The sequence below is a fragment of the Dromiciops gliroides genome, chromosome 1, assembly GCF_019393635.1.
Source record: "Dromiciops gliroides isolate mDroGli1 chromosome 1, mDroGli1.pri, whole genome shotgun sequence".
In the NCBI taxonomy this organism is placed as follows: domain Eukaryota; kingdom Metazoa; phylum Chordata; class Mammalia; order Microbiotheria; family Microbiotheriidae; genus Dromiciops; species Dromiciops gliroides.
In genome coordinates, this window is record NC_057861.1 from 621,762,815 (window position 1) to 621,783,420 (window position 20,606).

The window sequence follows — 20,606 nt, forward strand, 5'->3', positions numbered from 1 at the left end:
ACTTACTGAATTGAGAAGAATGACAGCTCTCATGCAAATATGATTTTAAACATGTAGTCTTTGTATCTGATCCCTCTGTATAACAGTGAATTAACATTAGGCTAGGTTTTGTACCTCGTGTTCATGTTGATTAGGAACTATATTGTTTCAAACATAGATCACCCCACTCCCAATTATATCCTCTCGCTCTAAAATGAGATAGCTTTGAATAGAAAAGAATATATTTGTCTACACTGAAAAAATATAGACTTCTTATATATAGGTCCCTTTTCAGGTAGGGTGAATAGGGAAAGTACATTCTGTATTTGACCTACATGGTATAAGAAAAATCCTTAGGCTTAATTTCAGATGAATTTAATTTTGTTCATATTTCAAATAGAAGCACTCTGGATTATATTTAGGTAATAGTTGTGTTCTAGTAGCAAGAAAATGTTAATAAGTGACTGGGCAGCTGAATGCTTCATTATTTCCATATAGGAAAGTTAATGAAGTTTAGTAGAAAACTTATGTTTGAATTGAATCAAGAATATATTTGATAAGACATAAATAAGGGATTATAACTTCACCGTCATGCAATATAAGTATTAGAACAAGTGCTCCCTCCCTTTGGTGGCTGAAGTTGGTGGGTTCCTGAAGCTGAGAAGTTCTGAGCTGTAATCACTTAAGTTTCTTGAGGGTGTCCAGTCACAGCAAACAAATAAATAAAGAGGTGATGCTTCTTGGGAGTGGGAAAAGGATGTAGGCATGCAGTTTCCACAGTCTTGTTGAGCAAACTCTCAACAAATAGAGATACCTGTTTTGCAATATATAATCTAGATTGGTAGAAGCACTTAAAGAATAAGTGACTTGGGGTAGCTAGGTGGTGCACTGGATAGAGCCCAGTGTGCCAACCAATGTAATATGCCCTGCTTCTGATCTTTTGATTTACTTTTGCAAGAAACTGAATTTCTAAACCAGGTTTGCCTGCATTTTGTGTAGTCATGTTTATATTCTTATAAATCAGATGTGGGAAAGAGTCAACAAAAGTAGAATATCTCAGTGTGACAAAATTTTCTAATAACAACAGGTAGAACTGTAAAAATCTTTACAATCCAGATATTTTTGCAGCTTTAGTATTTTTCAAGATTTTCTAGAATTAAAATGATCTGTATTAGATAGCTTAGGTTTAACAACTCCTAGAGACAAGAAAGTTTGATCAGTAAAGCTTTTAAGGATCCATCAAGATCAGTAATTCATTGAAATGCATTTCATTATCACCCAATTTGATCCAGGATGTCAACCTGGCAGCTCTACTTTACTTCAGTAAACAATGAATGCTAAAAAAAAGCTGTCTTGGGGGGGGCGGGGTGTGTGTGATGAGGGTTAATTGATTAAGTGACTTGCCCAGGGTCACACAGCTATTAAGTGTCAAGTGTCTGAGGTGGATTTGAACTCAGGTCCTCCTGAATCCAGGGCTGACACTTTATCCACTGTGTCACCTAGCTGCCCCATTGTGCTGTATTTGATATCATGACCAGGATACAATTTTAAAAGATAAGAAGTAGTTATAAAAAGGTTGAGTTTTAGCCCTGGGATGGAATTTATAGTTGTTATAACAAGAATCATATCTGTTTATTTATTTTATTTTTATTTTGGAAGTAAAGTTTTCCAAAAAGCATCATTTAGACAATTAATATTAGTACTTATATTTGAATAATATATTGAGTTGTGTACCACATATCAATATAATAAATCATTTCGTTAAACACACCACTTAAATGTCTAAAAATATTATTTGAGTGACACACTTTATCATTAAGAATGTGATTTGATCTTAAGGTTCTAAGCAAAAATTTTTACAACATTGACTTTTTCTGTTGTTTTGTTTGTTTTTTTCCACCAGTCTTTAAACCAGAAGAGTTGCGACAGGCTCTCATGCCTACACTTGAAGCATTGTATCGACAAGATCCAGAGTCCTTACCCTTCAGGCAGCCTGTGGATCCCCAGCTTCTAGGAATTCCAGTGAGTTGATAGTAAAAATTCATTTTCACTTTAAGTATTTTGTTCAAGTAAATGTCAAGAAGCAGCTTTCCTTTTCATTTGTTAATGTATGGAATTTACTGTTGATTTTATTCATGGTGTTGCTAAAGTTGCTAAGTAGTTTAAAAATTAAACTTGCCCTCCACTTTTTTCAACTAATTCCTGATAGTATTAAAAAGTTCTTCAGTGTAGTATTTCTAAACTTTTAGATTTGAGTCAAAATACATTAGCATCGCCTTGATATATTCTTCTATTTCATGCAATGGAATTGTACCTCAAACTTTGAGAGACTTGGTTTTTTTATTGATTAAATCCTCTGCACTGAATCAATTTCTGCTATAGAGTTGCTAGTGTGGTATTGACATTCCATTTTCTCCTTTATTACCACAGCATCATGTTATTACCACAGCATCATGTTATGCTATGCCAAGACTCTTGGTAAATATCTCATTTGTGATACAATTTGAAAAGTAGATTTTGTGTAGACTTTTGACTCTTTGGTTTAGTTGATGAAAAAATGAAGTTAATTTTATTTAAATCTTCCATTTTCAGTCTTTTTATACAGACAGACAAGTAAAAGTCCAGTAGGCATTTTCAGTTTTCTGGTAAAAGTTTAGGTTGTTTTCTTTATTCCTTTTTTGTGGCACAGTTTTCCCTCTCTACCAGAAGTAAAATTGTTTTTTTATTAATGCAGTATTGGCAGCTAAGTATCAAAATGACAAGGACACTTGAGCCTGGAGTCAGAAATCCATTCTCAGATACTTAGTAGCTGAGCAAGTCATTTAACCTCTGTCTGCCTCAGTTGGCTCTACTGTAAAATGGATATCCTATCTGCTTCCTCTTAGGATTGTTGTGAAGATCAAATGAAATAATGTTTGTAGGTATTATATTAGCTCAGTTCATAGTAGTTGCTTAATAAATGCTTGTTTCCACCTCCTTTCTCCCAGAGAGGGGATATAGACATTGGGAATTGTTCTGGAACCGTGGTAAATGGACAAGTGTCCTCAGACATTTAAACACCTAATTCTGTTGGAGGTTTTTGGGGAAACTCTACCCACAATGGCTATTTTTTAAATAGGCCATTTAATGCAGTGTAGTTTTTCACTGTTAACTTCCATGTTAGGGGTATTAATATGTCTGATAGTGTCATGCTATGATGATCTTAACTGTAAGAGGATGATATTTCTTGTATTTTAAAGGATTATTTTGACATTGTGAAGAACCCTATGGACCTTTCCACCATTAAGAGGAAATTGGATACAGGGCAGTACCAAGAGCCTTGGCAATATGTGGATGATGTTTGGTTAATGTTTAACAATGCCTGGCTCTACAATCGTAAGACTTCTAGAGTCTATAAGTTTTGCACTAAGCTTGCAGAGGTCTTCGAACAAGAAATTGACCCTGTTATGCAGTCCCTTGGATACTGCTGTGGACGCAAGGTAAAGTATTTATTTATTGCCACACAAATAACTTGTCCTGGTTAATCAATCTAAAAGTCACTCTTAAGGCACATGGGTAAAATTTTTTTAAAAAAAGAACTAGGTTGAGTCAGAAGACTTTTGGAATCCCATCAGACCTCAAAAAATTGGAAAATATCCACAAGCATTCTTCTTGCCTGTGTATAATCTACGAAATAAGACTTTTCTCTCCAAGACTCTTTGGAGTTTCCATTTATAAAATGGAGGCATTGGACTACTGGGTGATCCCTCCCAGATCTAAAGTCTAAGTTCCTTAGGGAGTCACTGATGTTATCACTGTGAATAACTGCTTTCAACCATTCTCAACTCATCCAGGCCTTCTCATCCTATGTGATTTTTATCCATGTCCTCCTGAGGATATCTGACAAACACATTGGAGATCTTCCTCTAAGCCTTTTAGCATTTCTTGTAAAATACGGCTTTCCATCTGATATCATTTGTTCTTGTCTCCTTTCTTCATCACAATTTTCTTTATTGTGTCTTTTGTGCATTTTCTTTGGCACAGGTCATCTCGGTAATTCAGGTTGATTAATTATCTGGTTTTCTATTGGGGGGGTTACAGTGAATAGAGTAAAATCATTTGGGAAGATGCTTGTTAAGGAGAAGTTTAATTGAAGTCATCAAGACAAGAAGTCTGGAAAAATGTCTCAAAATTTGGCTACCTTATTTCAATTTCTTCTGAAGCTGGAAGCATTGAACAATTAATTATGTTTACTAGGACAGAGGCAGCTAGGTGGTATCATAGAGCATTGGGCCTAACATGAGGAAGACTTGAATTCAGATTTTATCTTCAGATACTTCCCAGTTGTGTGACCCTGGACAAATTACTTAACCTATGTTTGACTCAGTTTACTCATCTGTAAAATGGACATAATAACAGCATCTACCTCCCAGGGTTGGTATGAGAATCAAATGAAAAAATAAATTGTAAAACGCTTAGCACAGTGCTTGGTACTTAAAGTGCTATATTGATGCTTATTCCACCTCACCCTCTTTCCTGTTTCATCTATTTGCAGTTAATAACTTAGATTAATCCACTTTTCTATAAAGTTTCTCAGCACTGTGCACAGTTTTAACAGATGTACTTGACTGCATCTAAATCTTTAAAGTCAGTTTTAAAACATGATGAAGGTAAATGTGGTAAAGTTTTAGTTCTTTCTCCTTTGTTTTGCAGTATGAGTTCTCTCCACAGACCTTGTGCTGCTATGGTAAGCAGCTATGTACAATTCCTCGTGATGCTGCCTACTACAGTTATCAGAATAGGTAAGCACCCAGCAGTTTTCCTGCATATTTTGAGGAAATAAGATCCTGTGACAAAGCATGCTCATCTCTTTGTAGCCTAACAGATAACATTTGACAGAAACACTTAAAATTTAATTTACTATCTTATCATTCATTCAAGTTCATGCTCTCTTTAGCTTTTAACATGTTTTTTTCTTATCAAAGTTATTCAAGTATGGAACTATATGCTTCACTACTTTAAGATCATGTTCATTTTAAAGGCACATATCTTTATAAAATTTAATGGTTTAAGAAGAAAAAGACTAAGAATCTAAAGTTTTTAGTGTGGGGTTCTTATTAATATTCAAGGTATATGTATATAGTGAAGGTTAAAGTTCATTTTATGTTTCTTAGATAAAATTCGAAATTAAGAAATGTAAAGCCTTGCTTAGTCTTTCAATGAAAAAGTCTACTTTTTATTATTAAATTTTAAAAGAAGTACCACTGACAAAAAAATCTAAATGTTATGCTGCTTTTCAACAGTAACTATTTTGATATTGTTATTTTGGTTGTTTGAGAAGCATTTATAATTTTTTTTAACATAATGGTTTTAGAGAAAGTAAAAATCTTGAAGGAAATTTTAAAAATTATTTATGTATATGTTTTTTATGTATATATGTTTATGCATTTTATTGTTACCCACACATATACAACATGCAAACACTTAATTTTAAGATTTAAGGTCACTTTCCAATGTGTTTTAATTTATTATTCTTGTTTTGTATGATAGGCCATAATGAAAATCAGATCCAGACTGTTAATCTTTTTAACCTCCACTTTTGAAAGTAGAACTGGATCGTTTTTGAGAGATGGTTAGGTTTTTGCTATCTATTTCTTCTACTATAATTATTTTGTATTGACTTTGGCATAAATGGTTTTTTAAGTGATTTTAATCTCAAATGGCATTAGTAACTTTTTTCCCCCACAAAAGGAACAAATATCTTAGTGGGGAATTGGACCTTTTCCTTTCCTGTTCAGAAAATTTGTGTAGGCCTAAATGATCCTTGGCTGGGATTTTGAGTTGCTGTTTTTTCCATTTGATTTTATTCCAAATTTTATTAATTTTTTTTCCGAAAAAAGTAACTTAGGTCCTATATGTCAAATTCACATTCAACACTATTACCACAAGCATATCTAATAAAAAATTTTTTTAGTCCTGTTGGGTTATTTCAAGTATTATTCACTAAAATGAAATTCTAGCATACTGAAAAAAATACTTTAATTGAAATTGTGCTCGTTAATATTTTTTACTCATTTTTGGAATTCATAGTGTAAATTTTATCCTTTTTAAAGCTTTGAAACTATCATTTCCATTAAGTTGTTAAAAAGCAGCCTGGAATGGTGGGAAAGACACTACTACGAAATCACAAGATGAGGATTCTAGTAACAGTTTTCTGGTACCGTTTTGCTCCATGAAGCCTCAAGTTTTTTCTTTTGTAAAATGAGTATAATAACTCATAAGGATCAAATGCATTTTGAAAGAAACATAAAATTTTAATAGTAAGATGTTGAGGAAACTGTATTAGTTCATGTTAAACCAAAGCAAATTTAAAACTAACCAAGTAGATAGTGTTCCTGCTGCTTCTGGTTTGATTGACCCCAACATATAAAGACATCTGCCAGTGAAGCCATTGACATGGATGGCTTAAATTCTTATATTAATCTTTTTAAAGCAAGTTAAAATTCCCAGGTCACTTTGAATATTCTTTTGTCACTTATTTTGGACAACTTATTCAATTCTCATTGACTGACCCTATTTAAATTCAGGTCCCCTCCCCCTTTTGTAGAAGTGATAAGAGAAGGAATAGAATATTTCTATTAGTAAGTGATTTGTTGACCTAAGCGCTATGGTGCCTGACACATAGGCACTGAAAAATGTTTGCTAATTCATTCAATGACAAGAACACTTGATTTAGCTTCAGACCACTGTTGGTTCTGATCCTTTTTCTGCTCCTTACTTCCCCTTTTATGACCTTCCTCTAGGCTTCAGTTTTCTTCTTTCTGAAGACCATGTGATTTCGTCTCCTTCAGCTTCAAATTCATAGTCCTATGAAAGGTCCAATTATATTTTTTCTATAGGATCTTCAGTTAATATACTTTTCTCATATTCAGTTCTTTAGAATAGTCTTTCTTCCAAAATTTTGGGATATGCTAGTTTATGGAAATGCTATCTTTAAACTTTTTTTGGGGGGGGGATATAGCACTTATTTCTTTAAATTAGGTTTTCATTTTAGTCATCAGCATGTCCTTTAGTAAGTTTAATACTTTGTCATTTCAGGAAATAGTATCTTTATTGGACAATGAGAATTTGTCGATATTTACATTTTTATTCTCAATTTTGATTATAGATGCTTTGATATTATTTCTAACAATTGATTTTAAATTTTCTGAATCCTAAGATTTTGTGAAGTATGAATTGAAAGAGAGGATCTTGATTTTAATAATCAAGTAATACTCTAATCCATTAACTAATATGTGAAATGTGCACTTTTATTTTTTTCAAAAACATTTTTAAAGGGTCTAAAAGTAATTCAAATTAGTAGTGCCTTGTAGATGGTACATAAAGATGATACAGAAATTCCACTTCGCAGTTTTTTGATTCTTAGCTACATCAGTACCTTTTTTCAACCTTAAGGTAGAAAATACAAATAAGATACAAGTATGTAGAACAATCTGCATTTGAAAACTTGTATTCAGTTAAATTTCCCCTATACTAAAGTTGCTACCAGGTAATTGTACTGTTCAGATACCAACATATGTATTCTTTACTTTTATATATACACACACACACATATATATATATATTACAGTAGATTGTTAAGTTGTATTTTTCCTGTACATATTCATTAGACTTTTCATAAAATAATGTATTATGTCATCCAGGCTCTTCATTTATAAATTGACTCTGAGCCTTTGTGTGCTTGCTGGGCAGCTTTCCTTTAAGACTTTAAAAGATGATAGATTATCAATTTTCTAAGATATCTTTGTTATACCTCTGCTGAAATCAGCAGGCAGCTTCATTGTAGGTTTCAGCTTCTATCATGATAGGTGTAGTCCAGTTCTTTGCCATCTTAATATTTTTCTGGGTAGGTTGAAAAGGAGGGAACTCAAGAAGGCTTGCCAACAATTCATTATCTGACATTACACTGGCCATTACTTTTTTTTTTAAATTATGTATCAACTTAACTGTTTGGTAAATGGGATTGATGATAAATATCTCTCAATGCAAACATAAACTATGTCTGATCATTAACTACATCTTGAAATCACTCAGACTTAAATGTAATTAAAATGACAATTTTGTTTTAAGCAATATGGTTTTGGTGGCTGTTCAGTTCTGTTTTCATTAGCCCTCAGTGGCTATATGCTTAATCAACAAATGGATTCGAATGCCCAATTCCAGTTACGATTTTGTGAAGGGGGAACATTTAATGACACAAAACTCTGAATTACCATAGTGTACTGGCTGTCAGTGAATCAGTTTGTAGTTTCAGTACTTGTTAAATTCTTGCCTAGTGGTGGTGATACCATTCTCTACATGCAAGTTGTATTAAAGGAATCAAGTTTTTTTTTTCATTGTGGTTTTATTTCCATGGTGTAAACATGTTCATATAAGAGTAACTAGGTAGGGTATCGCTCTAGATGATTGATAAAAATGAAGACAGCATTTTTTTTTAAACAGTAAAGTTAATCTCTTTTTTTCCTGGCCAGAGTTCATGTTCTTGGCAGAATTTTAAATCTGAGTTAGTATAAGTAGGAGATGCCTTTGGAAGAAAGCTCTTATTTGTAATCTTCACTAATGCTAATGTTGCCTGCAGCGCCTCTATCTTACTCCTTCCTCATCAAACAAGTGTGAAAAGTATGAATCGTTTTGCATGTTTTAAAATTTTTACATTTTATTTATTGGCTACATTTGATTAGCTTGACAATGAATAAAAGGAATGTCTGCTACCTTTCATTGAGAATAGAATCAGAATCTACAAATGACATATCCACACAAATAAGCATAAAATAGCAGTTTGATCAAAATAGTTTGTAGCTATGTGTATGTGAGTGAGTGAATGGGGACCTCTAAGCTGCCGTATTTTCATCTTGCAATTGTTGGTTCAGTGTGGCACTCTGAGTCTTGTTACAGTGTCATTAATACTAATCGTTCTTAGCATCTTTTAGATGTAGCATTTGAACACTAAAACTGCATTTGATTGTGCTACCGTTGCTGCCTTATCCTCATTCTTTGCTCATAAAATTCACCTTCATTAAGCCTATTTATTTTGACAGTATTCTTGTGAACCCACCCTGCTTTATTGCAGCACTGACCTGCATTTTTGTTTATTTTTTTTCATTCATGTTTTAAATCATGTCCTTTCCAAACATTTAGTAATTTATTTTTTTTAATCGTCCTTATTTGACAACTTGGGCCCAAGCTCCAGATCATCTTAAGGAAAAAAAAATATTGTGTAATAGATAATTTTTTCAAATGCAGATTGTAACTTTACAATTATATTCAAAATTTGCTTAATTTGGGTTGCCACCAAGTTTCAGCAGTAGATTGCTGAATATCTCAGATTGGCTACTGATTGGTCATGGGACCAAAATTCTTAAAGTTTAGAATTGAATTTTAAGCCCTGAGAGATTGTTCATGTTCTTATATATATTGTATTGCCTGTACAATATATTGATATTTTTCACATATATACTTTTTTATAAATGGCTGGAAAGTCTCTGACCCTCTCAATTGCATTTCTGTTAAATGTTTGTCTAGAATATGGATTTGGTTTCATTTGTATTGTAATCCAATGAGCTAAGCGGTTATATTAATTGTATATACCAAATTAATGAAATTAATATAAGCAAAAACCAGTTCTGGGTATTAAAACATTTTCATACATTTTAAATTATTAAAATTCTGGCTAAAGATTGGGAATAAAATTATTGAATGCTTTGCTTTTCAAGCATAAATTGCATTTTTTTGTTTAAAAAAAAACCCAAAAGCTGTTTTTAATCTTTACTTTTTTAGTCCCTTCATCAGAATATTCTAATCAGAATATTCTGTTCAAAGCAAATTTGTTGAATCTCAAAGCCTAGAGTAATTTAAAATTTTCTAAATAATAACAAACTTCAAATTCCTAAATTTAGGATACACACAACTCTAGTATTAACAGCATCCTGCAAATCATTCCAAGTCTTTGAATCTGATTGACAATCTATCATTTGTTAGTGATGATGGCCTGTAATGTATGAAATGAGACCGAATGCTAATCAATGCTTTGCCTTGGCTTTCTGCTATGTGTTGTCTTGGTGTTTGCGTCTTACCTTTATGTCTGTGCTATTTGTTCCCTTCCCTGTTCTCTAATCCTGCCCTTCCCTACCTGCCCCCTCTGTTCCTTTTCATTGTCCTCACTGACCCATCAATCAACCAACAACGCCCCCCCTTCGTCGTGGTGATCTGCCCTGCTCTGATTGGTGGCTTCGTTGCTTGGGTGGCTGTGTGTTATGATGGACCAGTTCACCCAAGTATGGCCTTCTTGCTGACAGGTATCATTTCTGTGAGAAGTGTTTCACAGAGATCCAGGGGGAGAATGTTACCCTGGGTGACGACCCTTCTCAGCCCCAGACGTAAGTACTTTCATGATTTTCCTGTAGTTTTGAATGGTGTGTATCTCATGTGTAGAGAGCCTTGTCAAGTGTTCTCTTCTAGTTCTGACTTGATTTATTGCTATTTGTAAAATAAAAGGGAGATTAATTAATATTTTAATTAAAATGAGTTACCACATGTATGGAGATCCCATTAATGTCTTAATTAAAATGTGTTACATGTGTGTACCCCTTCCCCCCTCAAAAAATTAGATGTTCAGAGTGAACATCTCTTCCCAGTTCCTTATCCAAGTCTTTTACTGTAATTCAAGGTATGTCTTGCCTTAGCTTCTCTCTATATGGTACTGCTTACTGATCCTTAGAAACTATCCAGAAGAAACTGTTATTCAATAAATATACCTCAGATGACCACATAATACCATACGCTAGGGGGTGAGGAGGAGGTTGCAGGAGAAAATGAAGTGTATTTTCTTTATTAGCTTTCTCTTTGGTTTAAAAAAGTAATGGAGGGGTGGCACAGTGGACAAAGCACCAGCCCTGGATTCAGGAGGACCTGAGTTCAAATCCGACCTCAGACACTTGGCACTTACTAGCTATGTGACCCTGGGCAAGTCACTTAACCCTTATTGCCCTGCAAAAAATAAATAGAAAGATAGATAAATGAATTTTTTAAATAGTAATTATGATGTAGGGTGATCTGTTTTTAAAATGTCTGTGTAGTTTGCCTATCACATCACAATTGCCATTCCTTAAATACTTGTGCTTTTAGGAAAGAGTATAATAAACAGATAAACCTCAACCTTCATTTGAAAGGTCCTAGTAGTGTTTCATTAGTGTTTATCATAAGTTGCAAACTAGATTGTTTAGGATCATTTCTTTTCCTTGCTCATTAATCTGGTGGAGTTTCAGATGAGCAATAATGTGAAAATTCATCATGAGAATTAAATCCATATTCTGGATTAATAGTTAGGTAGTAGTTTAAAATGGATCGTATATCTTGATCTTGATTATGTTCATCACCTGGTTGTGACAAGAATATGTCCAACAATTTTTTACTTTTCAGAAAGAATTACAATTGCTACAATATGACTAGATATGAAGTAGCTTTCAGTTTTCACAAAAATCTTTTTGACATCATGTAGGGCAGTCCAGAAGCTATTAACTTATAAGCCTTGACATTTTTACCTTTATTCTCAATAGTATTAATATTGAACATATTCTAAAAATGTTTTATGGCTTTCAAAATGGGAGACAAGCCACAGGTTTTGGTTACCTATAGTTGGAAAGAAATTGAACCATAATGACAAGGGGGAGGGAAGACCTGCTAGTAACATTGACTCCATTTTTCCTTAATTCACAGTCATTTATTGAAACCCCTACTATGTTCCCACATACTGTGCTAGGTATTAGAGGAGATAGATAAATAAAATAGATTCCCTATCCTCAGACTTTTCAGTTTAATTGGGGTTGCTACAGTACATAGAAAAATACTTGAAATACAAATTAGATTATGATAAATTAATAGGAGTTTTAAAAGATGCGAGGAGCTTCATGGATCAGTCAGACAATTCTTCACTTTGGCTGAAGCATAGAGGATTTGAGAGGTGATATTTATTTCTCTCATCATCTTTCTATGCTAAAAATGTCAGTTAACAATCATATGGATTCTAGCCCCAACTATGCTTTACCTTTCTGAATGGCCTTGGTCAACTGATTCAGTCCTTATCTGGGTCTCAGTTTCCTCATTTGTAAAATTAGTTTGGACTAAAAGATTGTTAAATCTCCTTGCAGCTTTAAAAGTCTTTGACTATAGTTCTAAAATATTCATAGAGATATTGACACCTTATGCCCAAATGTATGTGTGCTCATTGTGGTATTCTGGCAATACCCTCCTCTGAGACTGAACTCCTTGAATATTTTTCTTCTAACAGAATGGAGAGTTTAATACCAATAACCAGTATCCCCTTTTCTTCTTTCCTTGGTCTCAGAGATAAAAAAGATTTACATTCAAATCCTGTCCCTCATGCTTACTAGTTGTGTGACCATGAGCAATTCACTTGACATCTTTGAGCCTCTGGACACTCCATAAAACTTATTTACTCAGTTGTAGATGGGTTTTGTTGTTCTTTGGTGGAGGGCATTCCCACACCAAGATCTATGACCCATTGATAATAAAAAGTCTTACATGCTGGTGGGATATAAGACAGTTTAAAAGTAGTGTAGCGCTTGCTGTTTAGAGTCCATCTTAAGTAGGTGTACACAAACAGTGGCAGAATGATTGCAATAATTATTTTAACCAAACATGGATTGGTTATTGTGATAGATACCTGAAGTAAAAGATTGTATAGGAAGGTCTGTCATGCTTTGTGTTAGGTGGCAAAGTGGATAGGGCTCTGGGCCTGGAGTCAGGGAGAATTGAGTTCAAATCTGGCCTTGGGCTTAACCCTATTTGTCTCAGTTTCCTCATTTGAAAAATGATCTGGAGAAGGAAATGGCAAACCACTTCAGTATCTTTGCCAAGAAAACTCTAAAAGGGGTCACAAAGAGTCAGACATGACTGAAATAAATGGCTGAACAACAATTTCATACTGGTTATAAAAGAATGGGTGGTGGTACTCTCAGTGGAATGGATTGGCTTTTGCTAGTAAGGTGGTCTCTTTTCCTTTAGATTTCATTTTACCTTCAAATGCTTTAAAGTAAAAGTACCTATAGAGTGATGTGGTATGTTAAGGAAATTAATGGGGGTACAAGTGAAAGGGTCCTTGTATTGAAGGAAGGAAACCTGGTTCAAATCTGGCCCTTGTTTTTAACTGTTTATGTTACTCTCAGTAGTAAACTACTTGTACTCAACTGAGCTTCACTTTGCTCTTCTGTAAAATGGTTTCACTACTTGCTTCAAAGGATTTTAAGTGATTTATCCAGAGTAAAGCCCAGTATAAAATATTAGCTATTATTATTATTGGTTTGTTATTCCCTAATAGAAACTTGGCAGCCAGTAATCTTTCATGATAATGACTTGTCTTTCTTTGGTGGATTTTTTGAAGGACTATATCAAAGGATCAATTTGAAAAGAAGAAAAATGATACACTAGATCCTGAGCCGTGAGTATATATAGCCATTTCTCTGTAATTAGACATTTCATTTTAAATTGAGAGAAGTCTGTTTATGATATTAGAGAAGTCTTCCACTCCCCTTATGGTATATGTCATGTGAAAAAAAAAAGTGAAATATATCATCCTTGTGGTTGAAATTTCTTTTAAGTTTTTTCTTACACTGTGATTTTCCTTAACATGAATCTACAAGGGGCAGCTAGGTGGCGCAGTGGATAAAGCACCGGCCCTGGATTCAGGAGTTCCTGAGTTCAAATCCCGGCCTCAGACACTTGACACTTAACATTTACTAGCTGTGTGACCCTGGGCAAGTCACTTAACCCCAATTGCCTCACTAAAAAAACAAAACAAACATAAATCTACAGTGAAATTGTTTCTTAAATACAAGGACTGTTCCACTGCTTTCAAAGGATATATTTTTCAATACTAATAGAACATCTTTTAACTAGCCCCTCACCATTAAGAAACCATTCTGTGTTGACCTTTTGGAGGCAGTAATTTATGTGGCTTAACTTATTGTTTCTATTTGAATGTGAGGTTTTACTTCAAATAATTCCAGGTCCATATAACTATTTGACAAGACTTTCCAGTTGATACTTAAGGAAGACTTACAAAAGATATCTGGGTAGGAAATTAACATTTTCCAAGATAATAAAAAGGTTCCTGACCTGTTTTCTCTGTGTGAAATGGCATTTGGATATAGTCAGGAGAAGGAGCACTTTGGAAATTTGGATGCCTCACACCTACTGCTTGTCCTGCCCCTGACTTGTTATGTGACCTTGGCAAGCCCCTTCACTTCTCTGGATCTCATTTTACTCACCTATGGCATTTTGACTGAGGAGTGCTAAGCCTTTTTGCAGTTATGATAGTCTATGAATCTAGGCTCATTGTCAATAAAATTACAACCATATGTTAGTCAAGTTGCTTTAAAAGTACTCTCATAAAACATTGCAGAATTGATTACAGCTTTATGATCTCTTTATTAGTAGTTGGTTGCTTACTTGGTAAAAGTGTTGCACACTGGCCCCCTCTACAATGGTTTTATATTAGAAGGTGCCGGCTTCCTACACACAATTTGGTTTTCTCTCTATGGAAAATTGCAATTTCTACATCTTTACCTCTTTTCCATAGCATGTGATTTGTAAAGTCTTAAAGTCATCATGTGTGTTTGGAGATGATTCTTTTTCCTACCCCAGGCCTCACACAAAGTACTTGGATATTTTCTTTTGTATGCAAATGTAGATGTTCACATATACATAGAAAGATATCCTGAAAGCCAGGGTTAACCTAGTTATTAAGTGAATTTTTTTTGTTAGGGTATCAGTACTCATTTGAAATATTATACAACCTTTTCACCGAAAAGACTGCAAAAGTGACTCTGACATAGGCAATTAAAAAATTTGATTTAATCTTTAAAGTATTTAATTTTACACAGTAGAATTTTCAGAATTAAAGTTCATCTTTTCAGAATTGGACATTTTAAAATTTTGAAAGAGATTAATTATTCTTAACTCTAAATAGATTATGCGGACATTGTGGAAACTGTAATGTAATGCCAAGTGTAATTATATACTTATTAAATGCATTTTGATGAATATTAATAGTATCTTCTGGTAAGTGGATTATAATATCTCTTTAAGAAAGAAACCTTGCCTTTTCCAACAATCACCAAAGTGTTTTAATATCTCCTGATAGCAATAAAATTTGCTTTATGCAAAAGTATAGGGGACAGCTAGGTGGCGCAATGAATAAAACATGGGCCCTGGATTCAAAAGGACCTGAGTTCAGGGGCAGCTAGGTGGCACAGTGAATAGAACACTGTCCCTGGATTCAGGAGGACCTGAGTTCAAATCCGGCCTCAGACACTTGACACTTACTAGCTGTTGTGTGACCCTGGGCAAGTCACTTAACCTTCATTGCCCCACAAAATTTACAAAAAACAAAACAAAAGTATGTGTAGGGCAAATGCCAAGTATATGCATAATCATCTCCTTGCATGAGATAGTATTATTTAGATGGTAAACTTATTTGTCATTGTTAGTGTCTTCCTTGGAGGAATAAAATACCACATTTTTGGTATCACTAAAGTTTGTTTTTACTTTTAAATCCTCACCTGAGAGTCTTTAATTGAGAATGGCATGGCTTAATGGAAGTAACACTAAATTTAGAGTTGAGAACCTAATTTGAATTTTAGCTACTCCACTTACTGCTCTTTGTAATTGTGGGCAGTTCACTTAATCTCTCTGAACCTCCTCAATTTCCTTATTTTCAAAATGGAATAGAAAATTATATATACATATATAATATACATACACACACTACTTATCTCAAAGGGATGTTATGAGAATAAAAACCCCTTAGTTAACCATTAATTTCTTTAGAAATCTGAGTTAATCATAAAAATAACTCCTTAGTAAGTTCAAATTTCAACAGTTGTCTCCCTCATTTGGGGCAACTATGTGACATAATGGATGGAATCCTGTGTCTAGAATTAGGAAGATTCATCTTTCTAAGTATGCATCTGGTCTCAGACACTTACTAGCTATGTAACCTATTTGCTGCCTGAGTTCTTCATCTGTAAAATGAACTAGAGAAGGAAATGGAAAACCATTCTATTATATTCCCCCCTTCCCCCTCCCCAAAACAAACAAAGAAACAAAAACAACAACAACAGAACACCCAAATGGGGTTTCAGGGAGTTGGACACAGCTGAAATGTGACTGAAGAACAACTCCTTCAGTTGTTTCTTTGTGTTCTTTTACTTTTATAGCCCTAATCATATGCTAAGAAGTTGATGCTTTTTTGACCCATTTAAATACCTAGAGTAGATCTTTTCCTTTTCTTTTTATGATAAGGTTTCTTCTATGGTATTACTTATGTTTCTCCCTTTCTGCCTCTTTAGAATTTTTCTACACATTTTCTGGACTCTTGATCTGTAGTCCTTGGACTTGGTACTATTTGCTTATAAATAACCTTAGTGAACCGAACAATTCCCTTGTAGAGTTTTATTAATCATTTTAAGTCTGTGAAAGCTACTTCTATGTAAATGATATTAGTCTTGAAAACAGTATTCTAAAAACATCATCCTAAAAATTATGCCTTATTTTCATAGTCTTTTTTGGTTAAAAATTTTTTTTAGTTTCCACATGTTGCTTTGTCCAAGGAAAAGAAACTAAAGTTGATATTTCTATTTTTTAACCCATGAATTATTAAAAGGATAAAAAATCAAAGGCCTAATCCACTTTTGTCACCTCATTGATAAATATCAATTATGTAACATGTATGAAAAGTATGTGAATGATCATAGATTCTTATAAGTAAAGAGAATGAGCCTGAAATTGATATAAGCACATTAAAATAGCCACAGTTGCATGGTTCTACTTGCAAGAAAATTTGCTTTCTCTTTCCTTCCAGCTTTGTTGATTGTAAAGAATGTGGCCGGAAAATGCATCAGATTTGTGTTCTGCACTATGATATTATTTGGCCTTCAGGGTAAGTCCCTTCTTGAGGTTGAATTCTGATAGGAAAGTTAGTGAAGGTCTTTTCAAACTAAGAGTAGAATATCTATAAATGGCTGTTTCTGTTGTCAGTGATGAAGACTATATAACTTGTCCTAAACTTTATTTTCTTAGTGTCTATCCCATGTAGAATTTGTAAAAGGTGTCAAGCCCCCAAAATTTTAGTGTAAGTTACTTTTGTAGTAGCCACAAAAATTAACTTGAATTTTTAATGTTGATTTTCAATGGTCAAGAAATATACATGTGTAGATGAGGAAATGCTTGGTAGTTTGTTGTTTGCATGCTGCACTGTATAAATGTTCTGCTAATTATACCTATTATTGATTTTATTTACAGCTTTGTCTGTGACAATTGCTTAAAGAAAACTGGTAGAACTCGTAAAGAAAACAAATTCAGTGCTAAGAGTAAGTTTGTGGAAATTTTTCTTTTTTGTCTTTTTCTGGTTTGTGTCTACTAAAAATTGTATGGACACATTTTATTGGTGCCTAGTTTTCCCAGTGTTCTTTTATGCATCTTCTTAAAAGCTTTAAAAGTTTTTTTTTTTTAATTCTGAGCATCACCAGAGTTAGTTCTCTCACAAAAGGTTACAGCACTCTTTCTAGTTAGGCATTTTTGTTGCTTTCTTTGTTATACCTTCTTAGTTTGATCATTTGTTACATCTTTGCATGACAAACTGACTTCTAGTAAGTTTTGAATGGGATTGAATTTTTGACACAGGATGAGCTTGTGTATGAAGATCCTGTCAAGGTAGCCAAAAAATCAACCAAACCCTGATGTTCCTTAGTCATTAGCCTTCTGATATGAGGCAGACTACCTTATGTGTTCATGCTATTTGGGATAAGTCATTCATTCAGAAGATGTTGTTTCAAGTGCTTGCATTGGAAAATGCTCTGCTGCACACAATGGTACTGGATCTGGAGTCAGGAATCCTTGGTTCAAGTTTTCTTTCATCTGCCTGGTGTCAGTGCTTATGGATAAGTCATTTAACCTCTCATGGTTTCTGTTTCTTCATATGTAAAATGGAAAGAAGGATAATTACTCTATTAACTACCTTTAGACCTGGCTCAGGCACAAATCAACTGTGTAACCTTAGTTAAATCACTGAACTTATCTAAGCATAAGTTCCCTTATTTATAAAATGAGAAACTTGAACAAATGATTGCTAAGGTCTATTCCAAATCTAAGTCTAGATGTGTGTGTATATAAGGATTAAAAACAAATCATCAGTTCTAAATCTTGTATAATTTGAAGCTGTTGGTAAGGTTCTATTTTAGTAACTTAATTTTTTTTTCATAATAAAGTAAAAAATATAAACCCCAGATCTGGAATTGCCTGGCCTTTTTTCTTTTCTCTCTGTTCAAATTGCTTGCATCTCTTAATGGCCAGCACCTTCAAATCAACAGTTGAACTTAGCAAACTAAATTTTTTATACAGCTGTGATTTTATCATCACATTGAGAATTGGCTTTATCTGATCATTACTGTAGCCACTCAGTTTCAATTTGTAGCAATTTTTTTCCTTAGCAGATAGTCTTTTCTCTTCTATTATCACTTCATGGAGCTGGTGTTTGTTATACTTCTTTCAGTAATTCCTTTAGCTTCACCCTTTTACTGATAGTGCAGCAACAGGTATGCTTAATGTAGCTGAAAAATAACTTAGTATTCTCTTTAGATGTTAATAGCATTGAATCTCCGTGTATATTCAATTAGCACCAAGTTTTAAATTTCAGACTGAGTTTGCCTTGTGAACTAATACACAACTCAGTGTATGCTCAAGAATTGCAAGTAATTTTGATTTCAGTTTGAGCAAAAAAGAAATAGGAATATAAATCTCAGGAGAAGTGGAGTAAGATTATGTTCTAAAACCAAATACAAAGTATACCAAAAGCCATGGTGCAGTTTTGGTACCTTAGTAACGCTTCAAGTTTCACCAAGACTTTCAGGACATGTTATATAATAAATGAGTTTTTCATTATGTAGTATATTGAGTTATTTATATAACTGCTTCTTTCTAATAATGAAGATAACTGAAAATTGACTAACGATGGTGTTCTATTATTTGAGGTAAGAGGGACTAGAGCTAAGTACATAGGAAAGCACCTAATTCTGTTTCACAAATCTGTTGTTTCACCAAGATGATGAAATCATAGATTTAGAACTAGAAGGGACCTTAGAGCCCACACGGTCCAATTATTTCATTTTATACAGCCAAGATCACCAAAACCTAGAGAGATGAAATGACTTGCTCAGGATCACAAAAGTGACAGCCACAAGTTTTGTTTTGTTTTGTTTTTACATTGCCCCTCATGGCCTCTGAAGTGTTTATATTAGTAAGTAAACTAATTTGTTTTTTATGCAGAGAGAAATAGAAAATATTCAATTCTACTTCCTTTTGACAAAATGAAGAACATAAAGTAACTCAATAAGTATAAGTTCTAAAAATATTAATTTTGTTTCACTATTGTGACTAAAGTTTAAGAAAGGAAATAGGAATAGGATTAAAAAGAGGAGGAAAAAGGTAAGAGTAGGGCCATTTGATTTTTTTTTTTCCCCCCAGAGGACTCAACCTTACTGTTACTTTGGGTTTTTTGTCACATTGTTAAAACCCATTGAAATGTTGGTAGGCCACTAGTCATGGCTCTTTAACTGCCTTAGTTCCTAACTTGAAAGGCTCTACTATTAATTCATTTAAACAATCATTAAATGTCTACTATGTCCAGAGTACTTTCTAGGAATTAAAGATGTGACAAAATAAGCATATGTCCTCAGAGAGCCTATTAGCACATACAGCCTTGTAAATACAAAATAATCTGATGGAAGGAGATGCCACTAATACCTAGAGGAATTAAAAACAATTATACTGGAGCCTTTCCAGAAGCTAAGAATTCTAAGAGGCCAAAGAAAAGAAGTGTGTGCTAACTATGGAAGATTCCCTCTGCCAAGACATAGATGTAAAAGATGTTATGCAATCGTCACAGAGAATACTTTGGCTTCAGTAGAAAGTGTTAAGTGAATGATGTCACAAAATAAGCCTGAAAAAAGGTGGGCTGGAGCCAGATTGTTCAGGGCTTTAAGTTCTGAACAATGGAGTAGTATGTAGCAAACCTATATAAGATGATTTTGGAACCTGTGTAGATGATAGATTGTAGAGAAGCAGAAGATTCTGAAAGCAGAAACATCAGTTAGAGGGTAAGTGCCGTAATTTAAGCAAGAGGTCATTTGAGACTAAACTAGGGTGGTGGCCATGTAAGCAGAGAACGAGGAATAGATGGAAAAAATATTAGGAAATTAGAATACTACTAGACTTGATAACTGATTGGACACTGATGCAAGGGAGAAGAGTGTGCATCAGGGGTGACTCCAAAATTACAAGCCCTGTGTGACTAGGTAGATAGTGATTCCTTCACAAAAAGAAAAATTTAGAGGGAGAGATTGGTATAAGCAGATAACTACTAGTGTTTTAGAAATAATGATTCTATGATGCCTATTTGACAGCTACCCAGCAAATTACGGCCAGCCACATAGCTGGTGTTGAAAAAGGATGGTAGCTCACAATAGAGAGATTAGGGCTAACTGTATCATTTAGGTGGGCCATCTACATGGTGA

General features: G+C 34.0%; 1 protein-coding gene across 3 annotated transcripts in view; it reads left to right on the forward strand.

Annotated features, from left to right (window-relative positions):
- The window catches only part of LOC122743444 (CREB binding protein), a 170,181-nt gene that overhangs the window by 128,615 nt on the left and 20,960 nt on the right, over positions 1–20,606 (forward strand). For all 3 annotated transcript variants that reach the window (XM_043988398.1, XM_043988406.1, XM_043988414.1), the window contains 7 exons: positions 1,883–2,001; positions 3,219–3,458; positions 4,672–4,760; positions 10,314–10,394; positions 13,418–13,474; positions 16,898–16,975; positions 17,338–17,405. In XM_043988398.1, the coding sequence (XP_043844333.1) occupies positions 1,883–2,001; positions 3,219–3,458; positions 4,672–4,760; positions 10,314–10,394; positions 13,418–13,474; positions 16,898–16,975; positions 17,338–17,405 (732 nt within the window). The remainder of the gene's footprint in view (positions 1–1,882; positions 2,002–3,218; positions 3,459–4,671; positions 4,761–10,313; positions 10,395–13,417; positions 13,475–16,897; positions 16,976–17,337; positions 17,406–20,606) is intronic.